This window comes from Acanthaster planci, linkage group LG12 (assembly GCF_054643075.1).
Source record: "Acanthaster planci isolate LZ-2023a linkage group LG12, COTS_SCS, whole genome shotgun sequence".
Classification (NCBI taxonomy): domain Eukaryota; kingdom Metazoa; phylum Echinodermata; class Asteroidea; order Valvatida; family Acanthasteridae; genus Acanthaster; species Acanthaster planci.
The window spans coordinates 920,296-948,108 of record NC_141788.1 but is presented as its reverse complement, the minus strand read 5'-3'; the positions used below and the strand labels follow the sequence as shown (position 1 = coordinate 948,108).

Genomic DNA, 27,813 nt, shown 5'->3' with positions numbered 1-27,813 from the left:
AGTCACAAACTAATTATCAACCTTTGACAAAAGCTTGATCATACTGTTCACCTCCTTTTCTGCAAATATGATAGGCATTTATTGGTACAACATATCCCTTCATGGAACATAAACAATTACATATTACCAAGAAGTATATTGCATTTAATTCATTCATTCAGAAGTTTATTCTCTATCGAGGAGTTCTTTTGATTAAACGCACAAAAGTCAACTTTCCCCGTGCCGCTTGCACTTTTTTGGAATGAGCATATATAAATAAATGATGCTCATACAAGCGTATTTGTCTGGGTTAAGAAAAATTATCTTATAAGATAATCTTAAGAAAGATTGTCTTATTTTAAACTGCATTGCTTAATATCATGATATTTTTTCTGTACGAAAATTGGTATTAAGGAAGTGCATAATACAAAAGCAGGGCCTACGTCAAGTGGTTTTTGTACAATGGAAACAGTGGTAGACATAATGGGTATATTAACTTTAAACGTAATGATATGCATACAACATGAAGGGCACGCTTGTTCAGGATGTATAAAGCTTGAATTTAGTGAACAAACCCACACTTTCCTGCGCTGACAAAATGCAAATATTATCTTACAATAAATTTACAGTCAAACCAACGTATGTGGACGACAGTTGAACTCTCCAATTCCCACTGCACTGTCAAATGGCATATCAGTGGATTGATTTCACAACTCTTGAAAGCACGCACGCTGATACTTTCGGAGCGCATCTGAAAAAAGCGTCTCCAGTACTGTTTGCCTTCTTTCATCATAAAACCTTGAACTCATCTTGGGTCGTTACTTCACTGATGCGATTTCAGTCACTACCTCCATTTCCACATGAAAAGCTCGTTCTCAGAAATCCTCCCACGAGTTACCGGTAAGAAGTTCACTGTACTCGGTTCATAGCCGTTTCGGTTACACAGCTACAACTTACCAAACAGCTTCCTTGACATTGGCGTATGGGGGGCATACAGGGGGTATGTACAGTTTAATACCGTATTCAAAAAGCTTCAGTATAAAGCTTGAAATCAGTTTCAAAAGATAATATTTCGGGAAAACAGCAAACAAACCTGTCATGAAAAAGACGACTGAAACCGCACGATTTAAATGCCAGTATATTATGGCAAGTTTGTTCTTTCATTTTAACAAACTACCGGTGTACTGTCAAAGATTTCAAGAAGCCTACTCATTTCATTGGTAGGAACACTTTTTTGCGTGTTTTTAAGGGGGAATGGTTAGTCTCTTCATTTTTAGTCAAGGTACAAATGTAACCAAGGGCAGATATCTTCTTCGTTGACTTGGGAATCATTTTGTTCTGATAGGTTCTAAAGCTTTTCTTGATAACTGAAATCAAAATGTCAAAAGTCAATGATGTCGAGATTGTAAAATCTCATGCACGTTTTTCTACATTGTGCAAAGTCAAATGTTGATCGGCACAGATGCTCAATCTGGTGCATCGTGGAATGCATAAGATTTATCTGTTTCCATCCCATGGGAGGAGAGGTTAATTTTTGCAGCACATCTCTTGGTATGACTAGAATCCTCGCCGGAATGGCATTTGGTAACAGCTAGCGGATACAGCTGGACTGGGTGCATCACACTGTTGGCTAGAATCGTGTAGTCAAGTGCACACCTGCAAGGGTATTTCTCCAGGCTGGGTGAGGTTGGTACGGAGTCGCAGGAAACTCGAGAGGCTTTCCTCTTGGCTGAAGGGTCATCATTAAGTGAGGCCTGTCTTGACGGCAAACAGAAGGACATAGGTGTATATCCTGATGCAGGTGTTGAAGCGGAATCGCCCGGAAATGAGACTGGATCAGTCGGTCCGCCTGATAATGATGTACTCCACAGACCTGACTTGTCTGTGGAGTACCCAGTCGTGTTACTTTGGTTACTAGTTGTCGAGTCACATGATAGCAATTTCGTCTCGCATTCCACACAATCACGTTGATTTGGTACATCATACGTTTCCTTCTCTATCACACGGAATTGCCGAGGATGTTGGTAGTCTGTCTGTGAGTACGCTAGCATCTGTGAGAAGCGAACAAGGAAATGTAAAAAAAAAATCGCCAAGTACCAACATTGTCAAATTTTATATAAAGAACTAGACCATCCTTTCCACGAACGACTTCCTAACCCGTCGCTCGCCAAACAACGAATGATTCAAGAATCCAATATTCCCTAGGCTCCACTCACCAAGATTTTGTTGTCTTGTAGGCTGGGTGAGGTTCGTATCGACTTGCAGGAAACTCGAGAGGTTTTCCTCTTGGCTGAAGGGTCATCATTAAATGAGGCCTGTCTTGAGGGGAAACAGGAGGACATAGGTGTATACCCTGATGCAGGTGTTGAAGCGGAATCGCCCGGAAATGAGACTGGATCAGTCGGTCCGCCTGATAATGATGAAGACGATTGATTGGATGAGGCCAAGTGTTTTTGACTAATCTCCTCAGCAGGCACAGCCCCGAGCGTCCTTTCTAAGAAGCTGTCCTTGACTTCTTCGTCCGAGGAGGACTCCTCCCGCAGTAAACTCGAGAGCACATCGATGTCACTGTTTTGTGTCTTGCCTTCTGTCCTACTTAAGCTGACATCCATCTCACCGTCGACGAGACCTGACTTGTCTGTGGAGTACCCAGTCGTGTTACTTTGGTTACTAGTTGTCGAGTCACATGATAGCAATTTCGTCTCGCATTCCACACAATCACGTTGATTTGGCACATCAAACGTTTCCTTCTCTATCACACGGAATTGCCGAGGATGTTGGGAGTATGTCTGTGAGTACGCTCGCATCTGTGAGAAGCAAACAAGGAAATGTTAAAAAAATCTCCAAGTATCAACATTGTCAAATTTTATATAAAGAACTAGACCATCCATTCCACAACCGACTTCATAACCCGTCGCTCGCCAAACAACGAATTATTCAAGAATCCAATATTCCCTACGCTCCACTCACCAAGATTTTGTTGTCTTGTAGGCTCTTAAACTTGTCATCTTTGCAAGATCTGATGATTTTACGAGCGGCTGTTACGATGAGGATAAGCAGGATGAAGAAACCAACACAGGCAATGGACACAGTTGCATCTATGGGTATCTCTATGGTGAAAAAAAGACACAAAGCAATCAGAATCACTGACCCATCAATAGGTGAAACTCCACCTACACCCTCACCAAGCCAGTCGAATATTCAGTAAAAAGGGGAAAGGGGACTTACGAGATTCCTATGGGCAATTTAGAAATAGTGACATGTCCCTTTTGGAAAATCTTTGATGAAATTAGATGCACCACTTTATCGACTACCATCAAGAGCCAATGTTATCCTGAAATCCATTTTCAATTAGATGGGCGCCCCACAAGGGTCAGAACCACATGGAGGGTGGCAGAGGTCACAATTTATTTTGGGGGGAGGGTGGGAAAATTTGGAATTGTTTTCCTGTTGTAAGCTTTATGTGTGGCCTCTCTTTACATGAACATTTGAGAGAAAAGGGAAATAACACAGTCCCTGATCTGCCTTTTCTCATTATATTTCAAAAGCATCAAACAAACAACCAACCAACCAACAAACAACCCAACAAACAAACAAACACCCCCAGCACCCCAAACAAACAAACAAACAAACACCCCAACAACCCAACAAACAAACAAGAACCCAAATCCATTTGGGGGAGGGTCCGGAGGGGGCATCGCTCCATTTTTTTTCTCTCATCTGGATCAGCCAATGGCCACTCACCGGATCCAACCATCAGACGGATGTTTGCTGCCAGACCCTGTGATGAATTATTGAATCCAGTTTTAACAATTGCAGCCACTTCCACCATGTACGTTTGGGGTTCAAGACGTTTAATCTCCACTGATGTGGCGTTCATGACGGTCACCTCTCTCTTGAGGTCGTGCTTCTCCACGTTAGCTGGATCTGGCTGTAACGTCACGTAGTAACCAAGGATACACTGTTGGTATTCTGGCGGTGGTTGCCAAGAGATGACTTGTGTTGACGACGAGGGCTTCGTAAGAATTTGGATGTTGTCAGGCTTGGAGTTCGCCATTCCTATTGTTTGAAAGAAAACAAGGAAGTTAAAAGTTCAAGAGAAAACAAAAGCACCTAAGAACACAGTTAAACTGCTAAGAATTTCATCAATGCAGACATTCCACCAATGAATTATTTTTTGAATAATTTTTTTCAGTTGTTGGCATTTAATTAAAGAGCTCTTGCTTACCAACGACTGTTGCTGGAAGAGATTTTGACAAACTGGCTGTTCCTCCAGCGGACGTGTTAGCAAATACTACGACGTCATACAGATCCCAGCGGCTGAGGCCGTAAACAGTCGTTGAAGTGGATGACGTAATGTTGCGAATAACCTGTTCTCCGCCAAGGTTTTTTTTGCTGAACTGAAGTTCGTAGAAAATATTGTTACCGTTCCACATTTGCTTTAGGGGTGGCTGGGGAGGAATTGAAAATCGAACATTTTAATAAAAGCTGACGATTTCCGGTAACACCTTACTTCACTAGAAACCGAGAACGAGAGGTATTTTGAAATGATGATTTCATGACATTAATACCCAAATGACCTTTCTGTCAAGCTCATCGAACTTTTTCACTGGCACATTCCCTCTGGTGCAACATATTTATCTTCAATGAAGATCATACAAACCTGAAAGTTTCAGAGTTAACAATCATGCATGTTGAAGGACATCAATCCATGATCATAAGATAGGTGGTTGATTACCTGCCACTTAATGCCGACATCTCGACTGTTTGGCCTACTGCAGTCTATTTCCGCAACGTCAAGAGGCAATAACAGTGGCCCTTCGTTTGGTGCTGTTGAAACAAAGCACCAAACTTTGGAGTCATTATGAGCAAACCCATAGGTTTTCAAAACAACAATTTGGAGGTGGTTTTGATAGGTCGAAACCAACAATAAAAAAATCTTATAGAGGGACATGCAGCTCGTCTGCTACTCTGCAGATACGTCCACGTAAGTTCTCGACATCGACCACGTTGATAGCTCATTTTTTGACACGATTTCATCCCTTGTAGGGGGATCATTTATAGCTCCGTATTGGCTCCAATGAAAGCTATTTTTCAAAGTTTATCTATTCTGCCAGTAGTTTGCTACCTGCTTCCAAAGTCGTCCATGTTATCCGGGACTTATCGTTGCTGTAGCTATCTCGTCCAATCCTCGCCTGAACCACCAGTGCATATTCGGTGTTAGGCTGAAGATTTGTCAGTTGCAAATCTGTGAAATTGTGCAAGTTTCTCCTTGCCGGTATTGAGTCTAGTCGATCCACCTATACAGTTACGCGACAAAAGAGATTTTTTGGAAGAAGTGATTTTGTATCGTTTGCTTTGTATTATTATCTGTTTAAATTTAAATTTGGGGTTTAAATTTCTATAAAGACTGTTTTAGGCAAATTATTGCTTAAGCCAACCCCCCATGACATGTAGACCGCGTACATCATTTCCTAGTCGGATAAACTAGAAGATTGATTTTAGTTCTTTACTCTTTGATCATGCAGATTAAAAATAAAATACAGTCATTTTCAAGCGGAAATATAACAACTATGTTTTGGTTATTCTCTTTGTTTTACCATTATCCACATTGGTTTACTTGTTTCAAGCGGAAATATAACAACTGTATTTTGGTTCTTCTCTGTTTTACCATCATCCACATTGGTTCACTTGTTGCTCCATGCGGAATCTGCCACAATGTGTAGTTGTAGTACACCTTAGAAACACCAGGTAGATTGCGGTCATCCATTAGGACATACACCCTACCGGTGCCCGGGAAAGGTGTTTGTGGGGCGAGTAGGCCGACTCGTTGCGAGACACTTGTTGCATCCAATTTCTTAATACTAGGGGCGCTTATTGTAGCTGATATGATTGGGGGTGACAAAAAAAACCGATTTCGTTAAGACAAGCCATCTTCAATATGACAGGCTACACAGACGGCAAGCCGATTGGTGGAAACTCCCTCATAAAGAGTAATTTTTAACAGTCAGTTAAATGAAATTAAAATGAAAATAAATTATGATAATAGAGGCGATTTAAATAGTTCTTTTCATTGACTGACGAAGGAAGATTAGTTCGTGATCTTAAAAAGAACCGTTTTAATGTTCCAAATCTGCAACTATATTATCCTCACAAATTTCTGGCTTTTAATGCAGCAACAAAATATTTCGAGTAGGGGAAGTTATACTACCCATTAGGTTTTGTTTTTGATGTCAAATTCTATGATTTAATGCTGAATAGGTCAATGTTTTGTCTTATTTAATCAATGGAGCCTGCGTGCCTGTGAAGGGATGTCAGTATCTAGCATGGATTGAGTTTATCGATGTAGATATATACCTTCTGTGTACGGGGTGAAATTGACAGTAACTGACGGGGAGGTACTCTCAAGTGGGCCGTCGTGACGGATTAAGCGGACATCAAAACCACTGAGAAGGGCGTCTTTGACTTTCCCCCGATTTAGTTGATCGACGAGCGATGTCGCCATGTTGTCGCATACAGTGCGTCCAATGCTGGTGCAATGCGTGATACTGCGCCATCTGAAACCCGGGAATGGTGCAAACATTGCACTAAGTTGGGTCAAATCCGGAGCAAGATCAATATGACAAGTATATCTCGACCATTTCATTTGCCATTATCCAGTCATGATCTCCATGGGCTTGGCATCATCAGCGATTTTATGGTAAAGAATATGACTGTTGTATCGAAAAATCGCTTGCCATTCCTCAGCCATGTAACACTGCTTTAACACATCCAGGGTACAAACTGAAGCAATATGATGAGACACGTTCCAAAATGGTTTCCAGAGCTACACCAATGTCTACTGTTAGTACATGTACATACTCACGTGTTTTTGCCATTGAAAACGTGAGGTTACCTTTTACGTGTACAGGTGAAATGTGATGCACGACTTTATAATTAATCATGCAGCGTTTATCTCGATAAGGAAACACATGGTTTGAAATAATGTCATATTACAGCTTTGTTTAAATTACATTTCCGGTTCTGAAGAACTTGAAATATGACTACAAAGGATGCCACACCCATTAAAACCTATTGATAAAACAAACGCGTGCAGGTTCAATTTTATCTTGTAACCCTACATTTCTACATATCCCAGCTTCTTTCTGTTCGACAGGTTGTCGACTTTAACTCTTACAATAACACAACAGCAAAACAAATCAACGGGAGAGAGCACTGGCTCATGCAACTAGGAAAACTTGACATGATCTTAACTGACCGTCTTCCGTTCAGACTGTATTTCACACTGTACAGAGTACGGTTGGTTGCATCGCTTGGTGCAGTCCATCGCAACTCAAAGTTCAAATTCAACAGGCTCTTGGTCACCTGTTGCGGTGGCAGCAACGCTACAAATATACAAATTGTAAAAAAAGAGACATATATTCATGACATTTCATGCGGTATTTGCGTGCGTGTGTGTGTGTTTTCAAAACAGGGACATGAACTTTAAAGGATGGTTTAATGTGATTAATTCACAATGGCAAAAATAGGCCACCGTATCAATAGGTTCTTCCCATGAATGTCTGTGCAACTTGACATCAGTATTATGTAAACACAAAAGATTATCATAAATCAATCAAGAAAATGGCAAAAAATGATTGTACGGTGGTCAAATATTACTTTTTCAAAAGCGTACACGTTTCATTTAAGGGTATCAAACCGTTCGTCTGATTGTGCTGAAACTTTTCACATGAAGTCCTACTTAAAAAATTCGAAAATCTGCCAGCGAATAGCATTCGAAAAGTAAATCCTCTCTGGTTCGAATAGACAGGAAAAAAATTAATTCTTAGTTCTTAAACCGTCAGATAGGTTTTTTAATTCAACTGTATTATCCATTTTGCTTCTAATAAAAATCAGACAATGAATTTAATGGAGGAATCCACATGCTCTCGTTATTGGATTTCTTAATTGAGTGACCTATATTTACCTATCCGCATTCAAAGGCGAATCTCTGACATCTGCCCTCAAGCCTATAATCATTTGTGTTTGCTTAATCATAAACAAGTCGACAAACTGAAAAACCCGTATTCATATCGGGGATCAAAATATCAAAGCTCTGAACAAACATTGATTCTTAACATTTGACTTATCATGTTTATGGCATACTCATGGCGCAACACCATAACGACGCGAAGATTTGATACCAATAAAATGAAAGCAAGGAAAAATGTAGGCTATATGTCTAATGTTCCTTTCTGTTGCTTTAGGCCTAAATGAGGGTTTGCATCCATTTGTATGTTGCCTTGTTTTTTGAAAGTTACATCCAAAGCCCCCATTTTCTTCGGGATGGGCTGGGCAGAAATTCCACAGGCTTTAATTAAGTCGGTTGATAAGTGAACATACCTACGGTACATACAAAAATTTGACGACACATATTTCGGCCAGTATATGCATAAATTTTGTGCGTGTGTGGCTGTGATAGTTGTTGTTTATAGTTCCATTGGCAGCGTCATAGAAAGATTGGGATGGAGTCAGACTTCAATGAAATCATTTTTCCATGATAAATATTGACCCACAAACACAAGAGATCTCTTAAACAGTGAATAGGCACCTGCATGGCCAACCATGTGCGAAGGTTTCTTTGTGCAGAGTTCAAGGCAGTGGCAGGTATGCATGGATTGACAAAAAACGGGCCGACAATTCTAACTGAAAAAGTAAGCCCCGCGACTTCTTATCGTGGAGTATGCCGATTCAGTTTAAAAATTCAATATTCCTGTCGCTGTGACTGAAAATCCGCCTGATTATTCCACTTAAATTGACCTCCGAAAGACTTCGGTTTTTTTTAAGACGGAGGAGAAGAATTGCCTGCGACACATAGGCCTAAAGTGGTTCCTCGTGACTTATTATTTTGCTGAAGTTTCAAGAGCGTAGTCTTTTTGAAACAAAATGGCGCCAGGAACTTTGAGTAAAAAATCTTGTGAACACAGCCACTGCATCATTGTGCTCAACATTAGAAACAGCAACATACAGCCGAATACGAACTGTAGGGTTTTCACTAACACATTGTTACAGGTCGACCGTGAACACTTTTTCTTGGTTGTGTACTGCAAAAATTTTCGTGTTGAAATTGTGTAAATTTAACATCCTGGGTCCTTGCAAATACCCAAGGTGCTAGATTAATACCACTTTTTTTGTAGTGTGACTGTTCTCTTCTGGCAGGAAAAATAGACCATCCTTATTCGTTAAAGTTTTTGTTAGCCATCTGCGTCAAATTGACAACAAAATCCCCCATTGCGAATGTAATTCCTAGCTGTCATACAACGTAGAACACACAGAAATGAATTATGCGTGACACAAGGCTGTATGATTGTCAGGCAGTCCAAAGGTCCCAGGAAATTCCCGATTTCAGCCTATCCCGCCCTTGACACCCCCATACTGTACTTGTAAATTTATACACCGGCAAAAAGTGCAAAATTACTCGTTTTTTTCGAAATGCATTCAATAGTTGTTGTTTTATATCTCAAGACTCTTAAAATCCTTCAGAGACCTCCGTGTTTAATAATCTTATGCACCTGCAAATAAACGTGTCAATCCACAGTTACTAGGTTTCTAGTGGTTCACTGTTTTTGGTCATACTCATGCAATTCTGTGGGCAATCTTTTCCTATGTTTAGGAAACATCATAAGACTACATGTACTTCACTCAGGAAAGACACTTTCCATTTCAAATGTTTGAAGACACAATCGATTTCCCTCTTTACATGTGACAATTCAATGCATGTTGTTAATGACTGCTAAATCGATTAGAAAATTACAAGTGCTGTTTTGAAAAGGCAGAATATGAAATAGCGATATTCCAATTACAGCGTAGCGTAAAAAGTTAAACAAACACAGAGCACAGAATATTCCTATAATGAAAAGAATCAAAGTTATGCTACATACTTTGGAATGGCTTTAAAGATACAATGTACATGTATTAATTTTTTTTGTACATGTACATCATGGTGGCACATTAAGGGCATAAAAAGGTGTACTGCATAAACCATGGAGGTAGAATCACAAACTCACATGATACAGCGCCCATCCAACATGTAAACATCAAAAACGACACAAAAAGCTCGAACATTTTGTGATGTGACCTACAGTGGTGGAAGTATATAGACATTTGGGTCCGGGTGGCATAAAAGTGACTTCAGCATGCGGTAGGTGCAGTCTGCGGTGTGGTTGAGATTCACAACCCGTGCTCTGTGTACTATAATATACGTACACGTACAAATGTACATTCACATGTCACGCCCGGCACCCCACCACTTATACAGTTTAGAGTTGGCGCATGCGCACTCCATCTCTTTAGGCGAATCGATATCAGACATCGTTCCGACACTTCTTTCCGCGGATGGAGACAATTATTTATTTCTAACAAAATACAAACTTTGGGGAAGATGAACTGGCTTTGAATGGGCGCCCTCATGCGACGCGCACTCCTTTGAAATTAAGAGCCCAAGGGAAAAGGGTTGGTATTCACTTTCACAATTCGAGGCCAATCCATGTGAAGGAAAAAATGCAGAAAAATCGACACTCTTTCAACCTGCTGACAATTTAGTGCAATTGAAAAGCCCTTTCAGCCGACATCAATACATATAATTCAATCACAGACTTCTCATAAGAGCTACATGTACATAGTTTCTTTTCTTTCAGGAGTGAAATCAAAGACATTTGTCCACACAAATTGTGTAATTTAATACTTAATTATACATGTCTTAAGCAGATACTAAGCTCAGTCATTTTTCTTACAAAGTGGTACTTCCCATACCAAAGAAAGGCTCAGCCTGCAATCAATATTATTAAGATCGGTCTAAAACAATGAGCAAAACTGTACATTATCTGAAACAATATAAAGTATTGCAACAGACTTGTGAAAAGAAAAGCAACTAACAGACTATTCAAGAACTGAACAACTTCATGAGTGTAGATATTAGACTACAGATGCCTCTTAGCATTGCAATCAAGTAAAACTAAAGCACTGCCCTCCAACATGGCAGCTCCAATGATATGGGTATTGGTTTGTCTGCATGCAAACAGTGGTGCACTATGGGAGTGTTATTTAGCGGAGAGGGGTACAAAGTGGTCAAAGGCAGTATAAACACTGTACTCAGGCATGAAACTTGTGCTTTGACAAAACGAAATTCCCATCTTGAGAAGACTTTTTTACAGTGTTTCTCAACTTTCAATGGCGTGAGTGTGAAGTGAAAAGTGAGGAAATCAGCTGATGCAAGGGAACTTTGCACGTCTGTGTACCACAAATGTAACAAAATATTTAAAAACCAATGGAAAGGGGTCTACAACGTAGGTGTGCACATGTACATCTTCACTGGTTTTAAGGCTTAAACCAGGCCCCTATTCTCCTCTTTTTAACTTTTCCACAGCCAAGGAGTTCAAAGCAAAACTCTTTCAATTCCCTCGAATGAAAGATTCTGGGTGTGTAGCATCATTTATCCCTTTCACCAGGCTACTGTTTCACTGATAATCGAAGTTTAACAAAAGTAAAGTAAAGCCACTTGCAAGAGGTGACAAAAAGTTGTCAGCAAATTATAACAAAAGTCTCATCAAGTCACCCAGAAAGGAAACCACTGCTTGGTCATTATACATCCTGAAGTTTTGGCACACATAACACAGAATGATTGTGACAATACAAATACATGTACTGTTTTCACATTTGAGAAGTTTGTAACTTTGCCTCAGGATGGAGGATCTGAGGCTGATGACTTGCGATTGTGTGGACTTGGAAACAACTCTGACAAATACATGTCACACCCTTTGTCCATGCCTAAAACAAAGTGTGAAGGAACTCAAAGTCTTCAAAGTTAAAATTAGTCTTCCAGGATAATTTGGACAATTTTGATGAGTTTCATGACATTTGACCCATGCGTCTCCGATGTGGGCTCATAGACTAAACAAAATCCGTAGGACACCCCAAGGGAGAGCAGGGCAACGAGAGAGAGGGTAAGTCTCAAGGATCTAAACCATGCAGGGTAGACCTTGATGCTCATATCAGCTGCCCACGCCATCAACAGACCGGTCATGATGCATATCTGGCTAGCTTGTAGAGGCATCAGTAACCCTAACCATGCAATCAGCGATGGCATAATGCTGTATCCCAACATCGACCATGTTGGTCCAACGTCCTGCCTTTCCAGCAAAGCAAAACCCCATCTGACACCACCTAAAAAGGATAAAATGGATGCCCCGTAAGCAACTTGAGCCCACAGGATGTTGGGAGCAACAGAGAATGTCGCTGCAGTATACAAAGTGGGAGCAACAAAAGGTATCAGCCCTGACAGGCCAAGTGTCAGTGCAGGGATTGGGGTATCCCTAAGACCCTGCTGATGCCTCCTCAAGAGGTTCGATACCCTGCCGTTCAGATGCCCAGAGGTGTGCAAACAGACTGTGCTCCCGGCCTGAAATCCTGCAAGGTTCTGAAATTCTAACCCAGTCCTTGATCGACGCAAACACGTTGCTTGGCAAGATGCAGGATACTTCAATGATACTCCAAGTCCCGATTTCCAGACTACAGCAGATGATTTCTGTGACTCCCTTCTGTCACTCCTAGAACAGCATCCACTGAAAAATCTCCAGGGGTATGCTTCATTGAAGATTGGTTTTGTGACAGTCACAGCATCCCTAAAAGTACCACCACCTTGGAGGCATCTCAGTAGTCTAGACATTGCGATGTGCTGTACTTGTTGAAGAGCTCTGAAAAAAAGAGACCATACAATAAATTCATTTTCAATTAGGTTTAAAGAAAAAGAATGATACAAGTCTAAAATCAAGAAATATTATGCAGTAGTAGTAAAAAGCAAAACCTAATGAAAAAAAATCATTTTGTAAGCCCTTAATCCTGGGGTGTCTCTACTTTTATTTAGTATTAAAATTGAGGACTGACGATCGTTAGGGTAAAGACCATTTGAAGAGTGCTGAAAATTGTTGGAATCTAGGGGCCCAAGCCTCAACAATGGTGCATCTGACCATGGAAGAGTCTGTTTTCCTTCCTCCATGATCTGACCATCGACAGTGACCATAGCATTACTCAGGCGAGGGAAGAAGAAGTAGAACCACCGTGACCACGCACTACGCCAACTTGACTCTCCTCTCTCTGCTTCAGATTTACGGATCTCCATCCTGAGTACTACATCATGCATGCTACATGGTGTAACAAGTTTGCCACCCCATCATTCGTTTCTGAGTTCATGTACCATATTCAAGCCCGGGTGGACTCCCTGACCGTACTAGCTAGTACATGTACGTACCTGCTCTAGCAAACCCTAAAAAATAAATTAAGAAAACTCCTGTTCTAACAAGTTCCAGCATATGGAGGAGGGCCGACATACATGTACATGTACGTACATGAACAGTACATGACATTGTATACTAGTGTCAAAAACCTAGCTGGGAACGAAATTGAACGCCCTGGCATTGTGTTAGTGCGCGCCCAGTCATGAATTTAACCTTTGACCGCATTCTTTGAGAGTGAACCAAAATATGTTTTGTTTTTATTCAAATTATCTTTTCGTTGCTATTTATCATTATATCAGTAAAGCAAAATTAAATGAGGAGAATTGCATGCTTTTATATCTTTAAATTTGTGGAGTGCAGTTTGATCTATTAATTGAAAAACTTTTCTCGCGCAATATCTCGCTTCAAAAGATAATCGGCGAGAAATCAACTGGACTCCATGTTGTATTTTGTGAAGTTGTGAAACTTGTTGACAATTAGCTCCGAATATGATCAGGAAGATAGTTTGAAAAGCTCTTCAGATGGACTGCCAGACCACGTCTTTATTCTGAAACGAAAGTTTATATGTAAGTATGCGATGAGAGGCCTACTTCACACACCGTTATAACAATTATCACTGCCATTCCCATGTCATTGGCATGATTGGATCCAAATAGTGTAGGCCTAGGCATACTTCGAGAACTCGTCGAAGTCACAAAACTCCGTGATACTCCGTGTGCCTTTGAGGAAAGAAGGTTTACATGAAGTCGTAACCCTATGGGGTTTTGGAATCGAATTTTTGTGGTGAAACGGCATGAACGGAATGACAGTCAACGGGTGGAAGCGAGAAATTGGTGAGCAAAAATCTCATTTTTTTTCCAAAAATGTCCGTCTCATGCTCTACATGTACGCCTACTGCCTATTATCTAATCTTAGCAGGTACGGTATAGATCAAGCAGATTTGCTGGCAGGGAAAAATTTGGTTTAATAGCTTTTTTAGGGCTGCAAACCATTTCACCACAAAAATTCGATTCCAAAACCCCATAAGCATTACGACGCCATGTAGACCTTGCCTCAAACTCAAAGGCGCATGGAGTATCGAGGAGTTAGTGACTTCGAGTTCTCGAAGTAGGATCCAAAAATTGTCACTGAGCATGCTAAGCGTCAAATGGACGTTATGTCATGACTAGCCCAGGTTGGACGTCGTCTTCATTTACCCTACGACTGACGTCCATGGTATAAAAAGTCCTCCTACAATGCAAATTTTTTGTAACTTTTTTCTCACATTTCTACCTCGCAGAGACAGCTCAAATGTCATTCACAAGTGCCTTATATCCCGAATTCCATAAATGCTGTGTTGGAATAACTAAATACGCCCGCGAACAACGTATTTTGCAGGAAATTTTGCGAAACTCCACGCTTTCCGTTGTGATCTACATTCGTTTAGGATGCGTACTTGCACATGCGGCAATGCATAAATGACAGCCCCTTGCACATGCGCGGAAGAGCGGCGGGAGTGTAGAAGTCGCAGATAATGCCGTGTCTAAGACGGGCTTCCAAAGCTACGGCTACGTCTGTTGTCTGCGCGTCTCCATGCATTTCCAATGGAGCAAAGACCTAGACTTGACTCTTGACAACATAAAATGTGGGCCAAGCGTGGAGGCCAGTTTGCACATGCGCAAATGCGTATTACTAGACGAACATAGGTCGTTCACGAACCGCGACGGAAAGCACAGAGTTTTGCAACATTTCCTGCAAAATACGTTGTCCGTGGCCGTATTTAGTAATTTCACCACAGCATTTATGGAATTCTGGATATAAGGCACTTGTGAACGATATTTGGAGCTGTCTTCACCAGGGAAACGTGAGAAAAAACGTCTATACCCTGGACACTAGTTGCACTGCAATGTAGACGACATCCAACCTGGGCTATATCATGACCTGATCTAACGTGTCTAACGTTAACCCAGTGCCAGTGAACGTTGTCTACAATGTACTTTGCATTGCAGCTAACTTCCAGGGTATAAAGTCTTCCTACCATGCACTGTAGCTCATAGTGAACTTTTTTTCAACGTTTTTTCTCACATTTTTACCTGGTGGAGGTAGCTCAAATGTCGTTCACAAGTGTCTTGGGCGTAAATGTGAGAAAAAAAATTGAAAAAACTTTTGGAATGGCAGGAGGACATCAGTCATAGTGTAAATGAAGACAACGTCCAACCTGGGCTAGAACATGATTGCGATGACATGTAATGCTATCATGTATCCCTACTAAACATGACCCAACGTTACATATGACATGTCATGTCCTACTAGCCAGCTAAGTTACTGTGAATTGTGTAATGTACATACAGTAGAAACTGGTCATAACACTAGGGCCTACATGTGGGTCATGCTATTAAGTGTCAACGAGCTTCGACAAAGCGTCAAAAAGTTATTCAAGCTTATTGCAAAAATTTTACATTTACAATGTTAATACAGGTGATTCACAATAGTGCGCCTCCAAGACTTTGCAACGCACTGGCCAATCATAAACAGATTTCGCGCATTGTGATTGGCCAATTGTTGCAAACTTAGTGGCTCACTATTGTGAATTGCCCATATTAGGCTTGTAAATATCATTTTCAGTACATCATATTAATCTAATGTGATGGTTGAGTGTGGAAATTTGAGCGACAAAGTTGGTTCTGCTCATGGGCCCAACTTGCCATATTGTTTTTGCATGGACGGCAGAGAAAAGAAAGATGGCAGCTCCCATACATTGCAGAATTTGTGTGTGTGTGTGAATCTAGGAGAAAATTCGCTGTTCTCTTTAAATTAAATACACAGAGTCCATAAAATATGATTTAACCACTTTGAAATCTTCAGAGTATATTTTCAGGTTGTTGATGCTTTGTTGACACTATTTGTGTGTGTTGACGCTTGTTGGTCAACACTAAATACATGTAGCATGACTGCTATATGTAGGTCTTATGTGTTTTTGAATAGTGCTGGCTGGCAAACATAAACTTGGCTTTTTCAATCAGATTTTCCTGTGACAGCAACTCAGCATGACATTACTACAGACTGAACACATTGCAAAGGGGCAAATTTACCCTTCGCAGCGTAGGGCATATCCGCATCCTGATTGCATTGGTTTACAAGTCACACAGTTAAGGATGGTTGCGCAATGAAAAGAAGATGCCATCCCTCGGCCCCCCATCCCTGCCTCCGAAAATCATGAATCTTGACCAAATGTTTAGTTTTCCATCCTGAGTTGAGTTGCCTTTGAACGAAAGCCACTCGTAAGAGAATCAGCTCGTCTCGGGAGGAAGTACAATTAATATGCGCAAGATTGCGCTGAACAGTTGCACTTGACATAGCTCAAATATCCAATCAGAATCCTCAGATGTCACCTCTTACCTGTATTTGTGCACAGTCTCAAACTGTCTGATACACCCAGTTTGGGAGTCAGTGGGAACTAGATGCTGATGGTCATGATGAAAGAGAAATTTCTCATTCAAGTGGGAAATCCTGTCATCCAGCTCAAAGTCGCCATCTTGTGGTAGTGATTCAAACTGTATGCTCTTGTTCATGGATAATATAAACCCTGACCATTTAATGACATCCTTCAAATGTGAAATGTAATGTATAAGTTTTTAGCATATGATCGATGTTAACGATGGTGTTGTGGGCACAGCAATGTTTAATGAAACTAATGTTATTGACATCAGTGACCAATAAGTAATTTCTTTGGGGCAATTTGTTTTTGGTAAAGTGGTAACCCTGGTCTTTTTAGTAAAGAAATTTTATTAAACACACAACCCCTTATGGCTTCCTGTTGGCCTTGATTCATGGACAATGAATTTTAAAGCTCCAAGAAACTTCAGCTGACTTCCAAGTGAGGCAGCAAGTGGGAAATAAGGTTACCACATTTAATTATCATGAAGTATTATTTACTGCTGTGCCCAAAATGTGTGGGCCCAAAACGTTCTTCCCACAAAAGGAGTAGTGAAGCATTGGTTTACATAACACTTGGTTTTTTTTCCCATCAGGTCAACAGCTGTCGTTTTTCTCATGCTGACTCAGAGCTGAGATTGAAGCTGGTGTGAATCTACTTGTTATCCACACTGCAAGGAATATCCACTGAAAGAAAGTTCATCCACTAGATTTGTGGAAGAGGTGAAGCGTACTACTTCCCGCTGTGAGAAGCATCAACTTACCTGCCTTTAGTGATTGTTCCAGAATGTGAATTGCACAAGAAAGATTTCACATAACTACATGTACCACCCACTGCTGGTTTGGAAAATCTTCAAGCATGTACCATCAGCAGATACAACATCTATGACTGCATTGTGACGGACTTCAGCCATAGCACAGCACACCTACAGTAGCTAGAGCCGCAACAATTTTGATATCTCTCAGTTTCCTTACATTGGTTTCTAACCACTGGTGATCACAATGTGACATCAAACTTTCACTGTCTTCCAAAAATATGAGTCAAGCTTTCTGTGCTTCCAAAAGTAAACATTTTTTTAAATAGTTGTGGCGATTCTGATTCAATTTTGTTTATATGCAAAAGATTATCTGGTCTTTCATTAGCATTCTTTCCTACTCAGTTTTTCAAGCAGGAAAACAATGGCAATATCTCCTTTGTATAACTTGTAACACATAAACACCAAAATGTTGTAGTGTTGTGCTACAGAAGCTCAAATCTCAGTGTATGATGTGAAGTCATCCCTTTTGTGCTCTGAAGTTCATGATGAGAAACAGTAAAATGGTTGAATGGCTCTTATAACAATTGGCTAAGGGTTTTACTGAGACCTGTCAAAAGTGCCTTGCTACAACAGCAGAAGCTCACTTAGTGAGTTGATAGCTGCGAAACACTCGATAACATCAAGTCACATCTTGAGGTTCAGCCCAGCTTGCAAGGAACGCAAACGCAGCAGCAGTTAACATGGCCAGGTAGCCCGCTGCCTATGCTCAGCACTGGACCAGCAGAGAGATTTCAGGTTAAAGACTTGTATTTTATGCAGAGAGGAGGGTGACAGGTTTGACGACACAGCAAGTGCCTGCAAGACAGTGAACGCGATCCGCTTTCATTGTCTGCCCAATTTAGGAGGTAGGTACACCGATAACCATCCCACTTGTAAATTAACTTCACGTAGACATATTAGGAACTGCTTGTGTTTAGCTGAGTTGTGAGGTTAATAAATTCTCCAGATGGGTCTCGTACATTTCACATCTACATGAAACGACCCACTTGACTCTACTGCAGTACGAATGTGTGACTCAGTAGTGGCGGCAGTCCTGTCTGAATTCTGAATGTTGTTTGTAGGGCTGTGCCAAATATCCAAATAAGCGAATATTCGATGTAGTATCAAATATTATTTTTTGAATTTGAATATTCAAATTCAAAATTCATGAAAAGGAAGGGAAAAATTACTTTTGTTTTAAATAAGAAAAATTGCACTGTGGAGGCTTGTTTCAAGCAGATTCAAATGAAAAGCGACAGAAATCTTACAATGATTCAAAAAGTAAATTATTCAACAATTTAAAAGGAATAGATATTTTCAACAGGGCAAGAAGTATTGTTCATCTCTTAAATCTTGCTAAATCGTGGCTGGAGATACTCCTAGATGTGAGAAGCTACTACATTAATCATAATGTAAAATTGTGTGCATTACTGCAATTGATTTTGTGTATGGTTTGTTCATCGACAATCTGCTGGTCGATACGACTGACTATTTGGGTATTCGATCAAATTGAAGGTCGAATATTCGAATAGTGAAGTATTTGAACTGACTCAGCCCTAGTTGTGTGTGGCGTTGATTTGACAGGGGCAGTATGATATGGTATTGGCTGACATGGCCAACCTTCCTGAGCATGACTTTGCTCCCACATGGCTCAAGATTCCCTCACAACAACAGGTGAGCTGTCCTAGAAGATTCTTTAAGCCTATCCACTGAGGAGATTTGTTAGCATTGCACCATAGCGGTCTACATACATTGCTGCCCTAGTTGCGATCAATTCCATCTAAAGCCAAACACATTTTTCTCAGTTGGCACTGTTTGTATGAATTGTGACGAATGGGTGCTTAAAGACCGGACTTTGCTGCCGAATCAGAAGACATTGTGGGCTTGGCAAACATTCAAGGTAGTGGTCCAATTTACGGTCCCTCCTGAGTTTCTGTGAAAGTAATGTTTAGCATTTTTATTGGACAAGGCAAGTTGAATATGATTTTAGTGGCATTTGCCATAACTTTGGAGAAAATGGGGGATCGGAAACATTGAGAGTAGAATTTCACTTATACATTTATTTTTATAGGATACTATTCCGATAAACTGTAATGCTGAGTCTGGGCAGAATCATGTTTATGACTCTACAGAATTTTGTTACTGTAGCAAGACCACCTTCTTTTAACTGCCTGTTATCACCGCCCATCCAAGCCATGCAGGGTGACAAAAATCCCCAACTGGCTCACGGACCTCCATGTTTTTTTATTCCTGTTTTCCTTTTTCAATTGTCTCAGCAGTCATCCAAGCCACCCAATGTAATTTACAACCATGGTGTCAGATCAGGACCTTCAGAAGAACACCATGACAGATACAAGTCACGACCCTACTCCACAGACTCACACCATGGCTATGGTAGATCACCAACTCATGACCAGTTTGGCTTCCGAGGCAGAGACGGTTAGTTTCCTTTCCAGACCCAAAACAGTAATTCAAAAATGAAACTGACTCACTCTCTCATTGGAAGTCTCTTTTTCTTTCGTTAATATTTGCTATGCATTTTCATGTCTCCCAGAGCATCGTCACTACTCCGGTGCAAGCCATCGCCATCATTCCGTCGATGATCTACCGTGGGACCCAGACCCCACGACCCACTGGAACATGTCCCTGTTCAATGGTAACTCCAGCAGTAGCTACGGCACAGGCTACCCCCGCCGAGGTAGCTCAGTCCCTCGGAATGGCCAGCAGTACTCCAGCAATGGGCGCTATGAAGGCAGCGGGTTTGCCTCAAGCCGAGGACACTATCAGCAAGGGAAACCGGCTGGACCTGGACGACAGAGGTTTGTTTCCTGTTTCTGACCTATGGAGGGTTTGCATGGCTGCCATCTTATAGGCCAGTGCTTTTGCTTCTTCAGGGTATGTTTAAAAGAGGTTTCCTTGTAGAGCAAAACAACTGCTCCGTAAGATGGCTACCACGCAAAGCCTCTGTTGGGGCTTGTCAAGTTGTCTTGAGAGCCACCATAATGAATTTTTATTAACTTCAAAACCCTTTATTGTTTGTCATTATTTAAACTCTCCCATGCAAACATCCATTCTGTACAAAGTTGTCTGCCCATTTGAAATCAGTCAAGTAACTTTCTGTTAAGAATCACCCGCCCACAGAAAGAATTGAAAGAAAAGAATTGTATATGACTTGATGTAGCTGTTTTTCAACTATCGGTGATTGATAAACCAGCTTTGTCTACCTGTCGCCTGCTTTTGTCTGTTGAGTGACTTTAACTGGTCACAGAACCAACCAGAATTATGATCCGACTGTTGGTGGCCGGCCATTTTATAAAGTGTAGCAAGGGGAAGTGAATGGACTATTTGACTGACTGCAACTTCTATAACTGAAGGAGGGTTACTATAGAGAATGAATCATGGTCAATGAATGGTCAAGACATTTTCACCAGTGAGCAAGAAATTACGACACTGCCAGTGAGGGTGTCTCTCCTAGGCTTGAAAGCGCAGATGATGCTGTGCTAGTGACGACTTAGTTCTGATTGGCAACATCACCACCGAGATGCAAATTTACAAGCTCAATTTAAATGTTGTCTGTTTTGTGCACCACTCAGGTACAACTCTGGACCCAAAAGTGGTTATTCGGAGCGAGATGATCACACCAATGACACACCTACTAAGGAGGAGGTGCAAGGGGATGGACCACATGACACAGGAAAGGAAAGCAACAAGAGTGCCTTATCGAATCAGGACTTTGTAAGTATTCCACTAAAATATGAGGCCCTGTTTAATATCACTGTTAATAAATTAGCATAACCTGAAATACGCAAATCGTAAAAATGAGACAGCCTGACATTTAATCATGACAAAATCTTGTTTAAACCAATGTTGATCTGTATTGGCAAATATACTGTAAAAAATTTTATTCCAGTTTTTAAATTGATTTCTCTGGCATGGCCGTTTGTTGATAAGTTCCTCTTATTTTGGCCCCATAGCCTTCCTTATCTGGCTCTAGTGATGATGTAGAAACAAGTGGAACATCAAAGACCGGGATTCCATCTGGAGCGTGGGGTAAGTAAAACATGATAAGTACAAGTTAATTTAATTCTTATCTTAAGACAGTTTTAAATTCAAGTTGGCTCAGGTTTTTTGCTGTGACCCAGCATTGAATCCCATCCGATCCGACATTCAGTGAATTTTTTTACTGGATTGTTTGTCAGGATTTTCCCATCTCCAAACCTGAACATGTCTTGTGATCCTGATTCTTCGGAGCTATGGCGCAAATGGGGTTTTGAGAAATCTGGGAATCAATGAAGATCTTTGTACATGGTTCTTCCTTTTATGCTTAATCGCTGATTGGGTGCCGCATTGAGACCTAGAAGCAGTGTTCTCAACCGTTCAAAAAAATAACTTTCCTCCAGAAAAACCACCTGGTACTACCCGCGTCATCAGTGGCCGCAAGATGCAGCTGATTAAGAAATCAATTCCAAGTACCTTGGACAGCAAGTCCACAACACGCCCCATCACCCTCTCGTCCTCATCGGTGGTGGACACCCCTGCTGGGTCAAAGGTTGGAGGTCAGAATGGGTCCGCCACTCAGACGTCGAAGGTTTTGGCTTCTTCTAATGGCAGCTCTAGCGTTGTTCTGAAATCCCTGACGTCAGTTACTCCCATGGTAAGAATTGATTTGTTGGGGTAGTGGCGTAAATAGATAAACATTGCTTCAGATTGTTTCAGATGTTTGCCAATCTGTGCTATTATCAATAGCTTATATGAAGTTTTTGTTCTTAAAGGCTTCCTCACGGAATAAGGAGTCAGCGATCAGATCAGCCCCTGTTCCGTCCAGCCGAATTTCACCAATACCTAGCAAACCCTCACCTGTGCCCATCCTGGGTCGATCCATGCCAATGGATATCACTCCTCCACCTGTCCATAAGGTGTCCAACAACAAGATCACTTCCAGCAAAGGGCCAACTGACAAAGCTCCCATCAGCAAGTCACCAATTACCAAAGCAGTCACCCCCCTCGCCACAAGACCCTCCCTCGTAGACGAGACAAGTTCACGCTATCAAGACCCTCCTCCCCTCCAACCTGACACCAACAAAGGAGCTACCCTCGCTGATGTGTGCTTACCTCACAAGACATCAGCTAACACCACTGCAACACCTGTAATTGAAGACTGCATCAAGACAGACCAACCTGCACCGTCAACACCAGCATGTGTCATCAGTACACCAGCAACGCCGACAACATCCAAGTCCTCAGTCACCAAAATATCTGCAACTGTCTCCTCGTTCAAGACGCCTGTCTCCAAGTTGTCTACCCAGACACCTTCCAAGCCAATGTCGGTCACCAATATGTCCTCATCCCTAACCCCATCCAAGCCCTCGTCTATTGCCAACATGTCCTCAAATCTCAGTAAGCCGAGTTCTCCTGTCTCCCTCTTGGCTTTGACCCCGAATCGTCCCACGTCCACTGGGGGTCGATCTGCTCCTGTGTTTGGCAGGCCTTCTGTGTCTTCCAGTCGCCCTTCCGGCACCATTGTCAACCGAGTGATAACAGCATCATCGAGTACCAGCAGCTCTGTACCCGTCACTCTCCACTCTGCGAGTAACAGGAAGGAGAAGACTATCACCCCAGGTCATAGGTCAACACTGACGCCGCTCTCTAAAGAGGTCAGTGCTTGCTTCTGTTCAAGTCGATTAATTCAACAGCTGTGATTTTGACACATCAGTAATATCATTTTAGTATAAAAACTCCAGAAGCCAGTTCAACTGTCCCCGTGTCAAATTGTAATCAGCTAGGGTGTTAACTCTAAGAGACCAAGGGGGAAGAGATTATTCCCCCCCCCCAGCTCTCAAGCCATTACAGGGGTTATATGTGTCAGTGTACTTCCGTAATTGAAGCAAGCTACCCTACTCCAGAACACTAGACTTCAACCCTTTCATTCCAATCAATACACAGACACTGCCTCATTACATGGTCCTCAAGCCATACTAAGTCTAATTATCTCTCGTCATTTTGCAGTTTGACCCACATGTGAAAATGTTAAGATTAAATTTATGTTCGTTCAAATTTTGAAACAATCTTTGGAAAAGAGCCAGTATGGTAAGACAAGTTCCAAGCACTGAAAAGCAAAACTGACTACTCTGTGAAGTATCAAAAAGAAACCTTGGCTATGGTGCTGGTATTGTATTTGTGTTAGTTTGAGAATTTATTTTAATTTGAATGCTCAGGTATATTTTGGGGGTAAACTTCAGGTTTGTGTTTCTTTCTTGGTGTAGCCTCCCCCTCCCCTTCCTACCTTTGTTCTTCCCCCTGCCCCTTCCTTTGACATGCCAGCCCCAAGTCCCACCACTCCCAAACTCAAGAAAGGAGACAAGCTGGACTTTCTGAATGAACTCCGCCGTTCTAGCAATGGCGACATATCCAAAGAGGTCAGTGAAACCAATCGAGACAACCTGAGAGAGACTGAAGAGAAGGTCCAGATGAACGGATCCACAGCTGAACCCGTGAGTGATTTATAGTTTAACAGTTTGCTGCATTAATGCGACTGTGCTCGTTGACATCTACGCAGTCTTAGAAATGCCAAGGAAGTCCTCAAAATTGCAGTTGTTTGTATGAACTGTTGTATCTTACAGTGTCTTTGTGGATAGATACAGTCCTAGTTCAATGTGTGTTCCTTGCAAAGAAAGTTCGTGTACTAATTGCCCCCTAATCTGCATCTTCCCTTCACTAGATGACGATACTAAATAGAGAACAACTTGACATTAAGACCAACGGCATTGACATCCACGAAGACGTCACAGAGACCGAGAATAGCTGTGAAGAGGACAGCATCCCCAACTTCTATCCGGTCTTCTCTCCAGTCAAGGATGGGCCAGACATGTCTAGCAGTCTTGAAGCCGAGAAAAGGTAACGGGCACAGATTAAAGGAAAATCAGGCAGATTCTAATGCACAGTATTGACCTCGTCAATAAGTCCCTGGACTTGGCAAATTACCTTGTGATAACAGGAACGTCATATTATCAGCATCGAAAACAAAGGATTAGGACCTAAACATTTCCTTGTTATAAAGCATAATCTTAATCAACACTGCTCGTATTAACGAGGTTCGACTGTACATGTATATTCATGCTAAACCTGTGTCTAAGATATTTAAAATCTCCCCGGTTTATGCAGAAGAAGTAGTTCCACAAATGTAGGAAGGGGCCGTTCATGGTAACCATTGGGCCAATATCATGTGCAACAGTGTGTGACCAGAATGCATTGCTTAGGTCATTCGGTCAATCGGTTTGCCGTCATTGCAACCATATGCAGACTCACATGCATGCTTTGTTCTTAAATTTCGTTAAATTTTGAAAATTCTTAACTGTGTCATTTTGGATTTGTTTTTTTTAGGAACAAAGTGGCCCTAGATGTGATCTCAATTGTGGCTGAAAACCTCACCTTTCTGGGGCAAGATACCACGACCAAGAGATGGGTTTTTGCAAAGCTGTGAAGTTATTTGTTCTCTGTTTCCAAGATTGATATTTTTTGTGGTGCTTTATCTTTGGCAGGCTCCTACAGGAGATGGGTTGGCACGAACACAGCGACAATGAAGAGGGCTACGCTCCACTGACTGAAGATGAACTCAAGGAGTTTCAGAAACGGTCTCAACAGGTATGAACAACCAAAAACTTCGCTTTGAGATCTGGTTTTTGACATTACCCCCTTCCCAAATGGAATATTAAGAGTGTTAAAAAAACCAGCTTGAGCAGTCCTCAAATGGTCAGTTGACTGCAAAAGTTTGCATCGGATTTTGGATATTTGGGACTAAAGAATCAGATCAAATGGAGTCAAAGTAACATATGCACCACGGTTTCCTAACAATCAGCCACCATTGAGCTCAGCAAGTGTCAGGTCAGGAACCATAAACTTGCGTACCAGATAGTGAAAATTTATTTTCACCTGAAAATCAATGTGATTCTTTATTGAAATCGTGGTCACCACTTTTGCCAAAGCACCCAAATGTTCAGCTCTCTTTATCTTCATTATAATTATTCATTCCATTTCCATTTGTGCTTGTAATACTTTTAATTTTTGTTTCCTCAGTTGAAGAAGAATGGTTTGACACGAGCTCTCCCGGCTGCTTTTAACAGTGTTAGCCTGCCTATTGGTTCCATCGCCCAAGTTCGTCTGGATGACGGCTTCACAAGCAGTGATTCGGACTCTTCAGATGATGAAAGCTGAGGGTTATGCTCAGACTGTTGGTGAATCTTCATTGATGGAGAGTATTCTTGATGCAATTCTTGAAAATGTTGGACTGGAAATAAATCATATGGCAATTGGAGAAATGACCTTCGACAGTTTTTTGTACCTAAAAGTCTTCAAGATTTGAGATGTGTCCCTTAAAAATGAAGTAAAGTGAACACAACTTTTTGATATAAATACACTCTATTATGGCAGGTTAGTCTGTGAAGTAGATTGTTTGGAATTTCTGTCTGGAAGAAGGTGATTTGAAGCAAACTTACTCAGCTAATGAAAAAAGCAATTTTTGTCTTTTAAGGACAGTGTTTTTCTATCTTTTGCAATTGCATTTTGTATCTGCCGTGATTTTTTTTTGAGACTGAAGATGATAATCTAGAAATTTCCACATTACGTTTTTTTGCTGTTTCTCCCTCTCGTTCTTTGTCCAGCATATTTGCTTGCTTGTTAATGTTCCACAAAAATGATGTACACAGTTCAGGAACCCTTCTATTTACCAATTGTCTGAATTCCTTCCAGAGAGGAAAATCAGAAGGCATTTTGGTCATCTGAAAATCTGTAGACTTGCTGTTGTTTGCAACATTTGGCTTCTGTATGTCTTTGATATAGGAATTTTCATTCAGACTTCAATGAGCTTTTGTAGTGCATCTCGAATGTGTGCTTTCAAACCTAAAGTTGCATATCTTCCTAGATAAAAGACAAAAGGAAACTATTAAAACAAAATCTCAGGAAAATATCTGAAACTTGGGTTGATCAAATATGTAGTGGTTGGTAACAGAACAGAAGACAATCTTTCTGGTTGTATTTTACTTTTCAATATCCCTGAAGCGGTAGCATTCCTTACTTTTCTTTTCCCCTTCGGTACTTTTTGTTCAAGATCCTGTACAAAAGAACTGGAATGTTTCCTGGGTTTGGTGTCATACTATCATTTGTCAGACCACAGTTTGTAAAAATAAAAAAAAACAAAAACGAAAAGTGCATATCTCTGTAAAAAAATGAAGGGACTCAAGATAAACATAAATGGTGTTTGTAATTTCATTATTTATATAGTTATTCAGTGAAAACATATCGCGATTTGATATTTCTGTTAAACCCTATTTGATTGAATGTATTCAGCTTTAACACCCAAAAAATGTCTTGTAGACAAAACTTGTTCCAGTAATTGTACCCAAATTGTTCACTTTATCAAGAGTCTTTTTTCACTACATTATAAATGGGCGTCTGATATTTTCTTATCTTCAGAAGTGCTTTACCCTGAAGCCGTATTTGTCGCATTTCAAGTTGGAACTTTCATTCAGCCTTTTGTTTTTTAGAAGTTAATTTTTGTTTTGGCTTGTGTATATTTTTGCCAAGTTGGCACCAATTTGAGAGAGGTTTGGGGTAATTTTGGTTGTGTGAGCACAAATTCTGTATAATTTTCTATAAAGCAAACGAGAAAGATTCTCAGTAAACACTAGACTGCATTAGCAGGTGTTAATGTACAGTGTAATATTAATCCTTGCAATGATTGCGATGTTTTCCCTCAAGACGGATAATTGTAACCAAATAAAACAATTTTTCTAATTTTGCTTCGTTTCCTTCTGTCTCAAATCGAGGATTCTAGAGTTGCTTGTTTCTTTTTATCAGATCTGTAGATTTATTGAATGGGCCTGTATTTCTCTATTTTTTCAGCCTTTTTGTGGTCACATGGGCTGATTATAGTCAAAGTCGACAAAAAGGGTTAGAAGCCATTACTATACTGTGGTGGCACAACCCTCGTGGACAGGTGGTACGCGCGCGTTACATTCCTCTTCGACCAATAGGGTGTCGTGATTTGCCAAATACACGCGCGCGTTAGGCTGAAGAATATGCGTGTGAATGGAGTGCCAGCGCAGTTATGGCGTCTAATCGGATTAGTCTATAATAGCCCCGGGGGGGTTATCGTGCGGGGGGCTTTAAAGAGGGAAGTTAGAGATCATTATCAATTTCGAGCGTCAAAATAGTGCCAAAGTTAGTTGGAAAGAGAAACACTGTCTCTCAAGCATGTCAAGTCTGCGTCGTAAATTCCTTCCTAGTGTTTACCAAGATTTGTCTGAATGCTTCAAAATCATCGGGGTGGGGATTTGGAGGCGCCGTCGAATAGTCAC

The 27,813-nt window shown here is 41.0% G+C and overlaps 3 protein-coding genes across 10 annotated transcripts; 1 reads left to right on the top strand and 2 right to left on the bottom strand.

Moving 5' to 3' along the window:
• Nucleotides 1-52: 52 nt before the first annotated feature.
• Nucleotides 53-10,391, bottom strand: LOC110982827 (uncharacterized). Its single transcript, XM_022241530.2, has 11 exons — nt 10,026-10,391; nt 7,238-7,364; nt 6,337-6,536; nt 5,651-5,862; nt 5,108-5,279; nt 4,718-4,809; nt 4,208-4,430; nt 3,724-4,038; nt 2,950-3,089; nt 2,196-2,786; nt 53-2,030 (listed from the first exon to the last, which is right to left on the bottom strand). The coding sequence occupies exons 1-11, from the start codon at nt 10,120-10,122 to the stop codon at nt 1,446-1,448; spliced, it is 2,754 nt and encodes a 917-aa protein (XP_022097222.2). The 5' UTR covers nt 10,123-10,391; the 3' UTR covers nt 53-1,445.
• A 147-nt stretch (nt 10,392-10,538) lies between these two features.
• On the bottom strand, nt 10,539-13,406 carry LOC110982828 (transmembrane protein 69-like). Of its 5 annotated transcripts, none has more exons than XM_022241533.2 (2): nt 13,265-13,406; nt 10,539-12,710 (listed from the first exon to the last, which is right to left on the bottom strand). In XM_022241533.2, the coding sequence occupies exon 2, from the start codon at nt 12,680-12,682 to the stop codon at nt 11,828-11,830; it is 855 nt and encodes a 284-aa protein (XP_022097225.1). In that variant the 5' UTR covers nt 12,683-12,710; nt 13,265-13,406; the 3' UTR covers nt 10,539-11,827. The 5 variants fall into 5 exon arrangements, with proteins under 5 accessions (XP_022097225.1, XP_022097229.1, XP_022097226.1 ...); XM_022241537.2 differs by lacking the exon at nt 13,265-13,406 and adding an exon at nt 12,984-13,258; XM_022241534.2 differs by lacking the exon at nt 13,265-13,406 and adding an exon at nt 13,045-13,258.
• Nucleotides 13,407-13,649: 243 nt separating this feature from the next.
• LOC110982786 (uncharacterized) lies at nt 13,650-27,277 on the top strand. 4 transcript variants are annotated; one of them, XM_022241455.2, is made up of 13 exons: nt 13,652-13,816; nt 17,261-18,327; nt 19,046-19,135; nt 19,738-19,900; nt 20,016-20,280; nt 21,055-21,196; nt 21,436-21,511; nt 21,862-22,115; nt 22,234-23,115; nt 23,725-23,952; nt 24,180-24,355; nt 25,000-25,102; nt 25,535-27,277. In XM_022241455.2, the coding sequence occupies exons 3-13, from the start codon at nt 19,058-19,060 to the stop codon at nt 25,670-25,672; spliced, it is 2,505 nt and encodes an 834-aa protein (XP_022097147.2). In that variant the 5' UTR covers nt 13,652-13,816; nt 17,261-18,327; nt 19,046-19,057; the 3' UTR covers nt 25,673-27,277. The 4 variants fall into 4 exon arrangements, with proteins under 4 accessions (XP_087000516.1, XP_022097147.2, XP_022097148.2 ...); XM_022241456.2 differs by having other exon boundaries at nt 13,652-14,083; XM_022241457.2 differs by having other exon boundaries at nt 13,653-13,816; nt 19,741-19,900.
• Nucleotides 27,278-27,813: the final 536 nt, after the last annotated feature.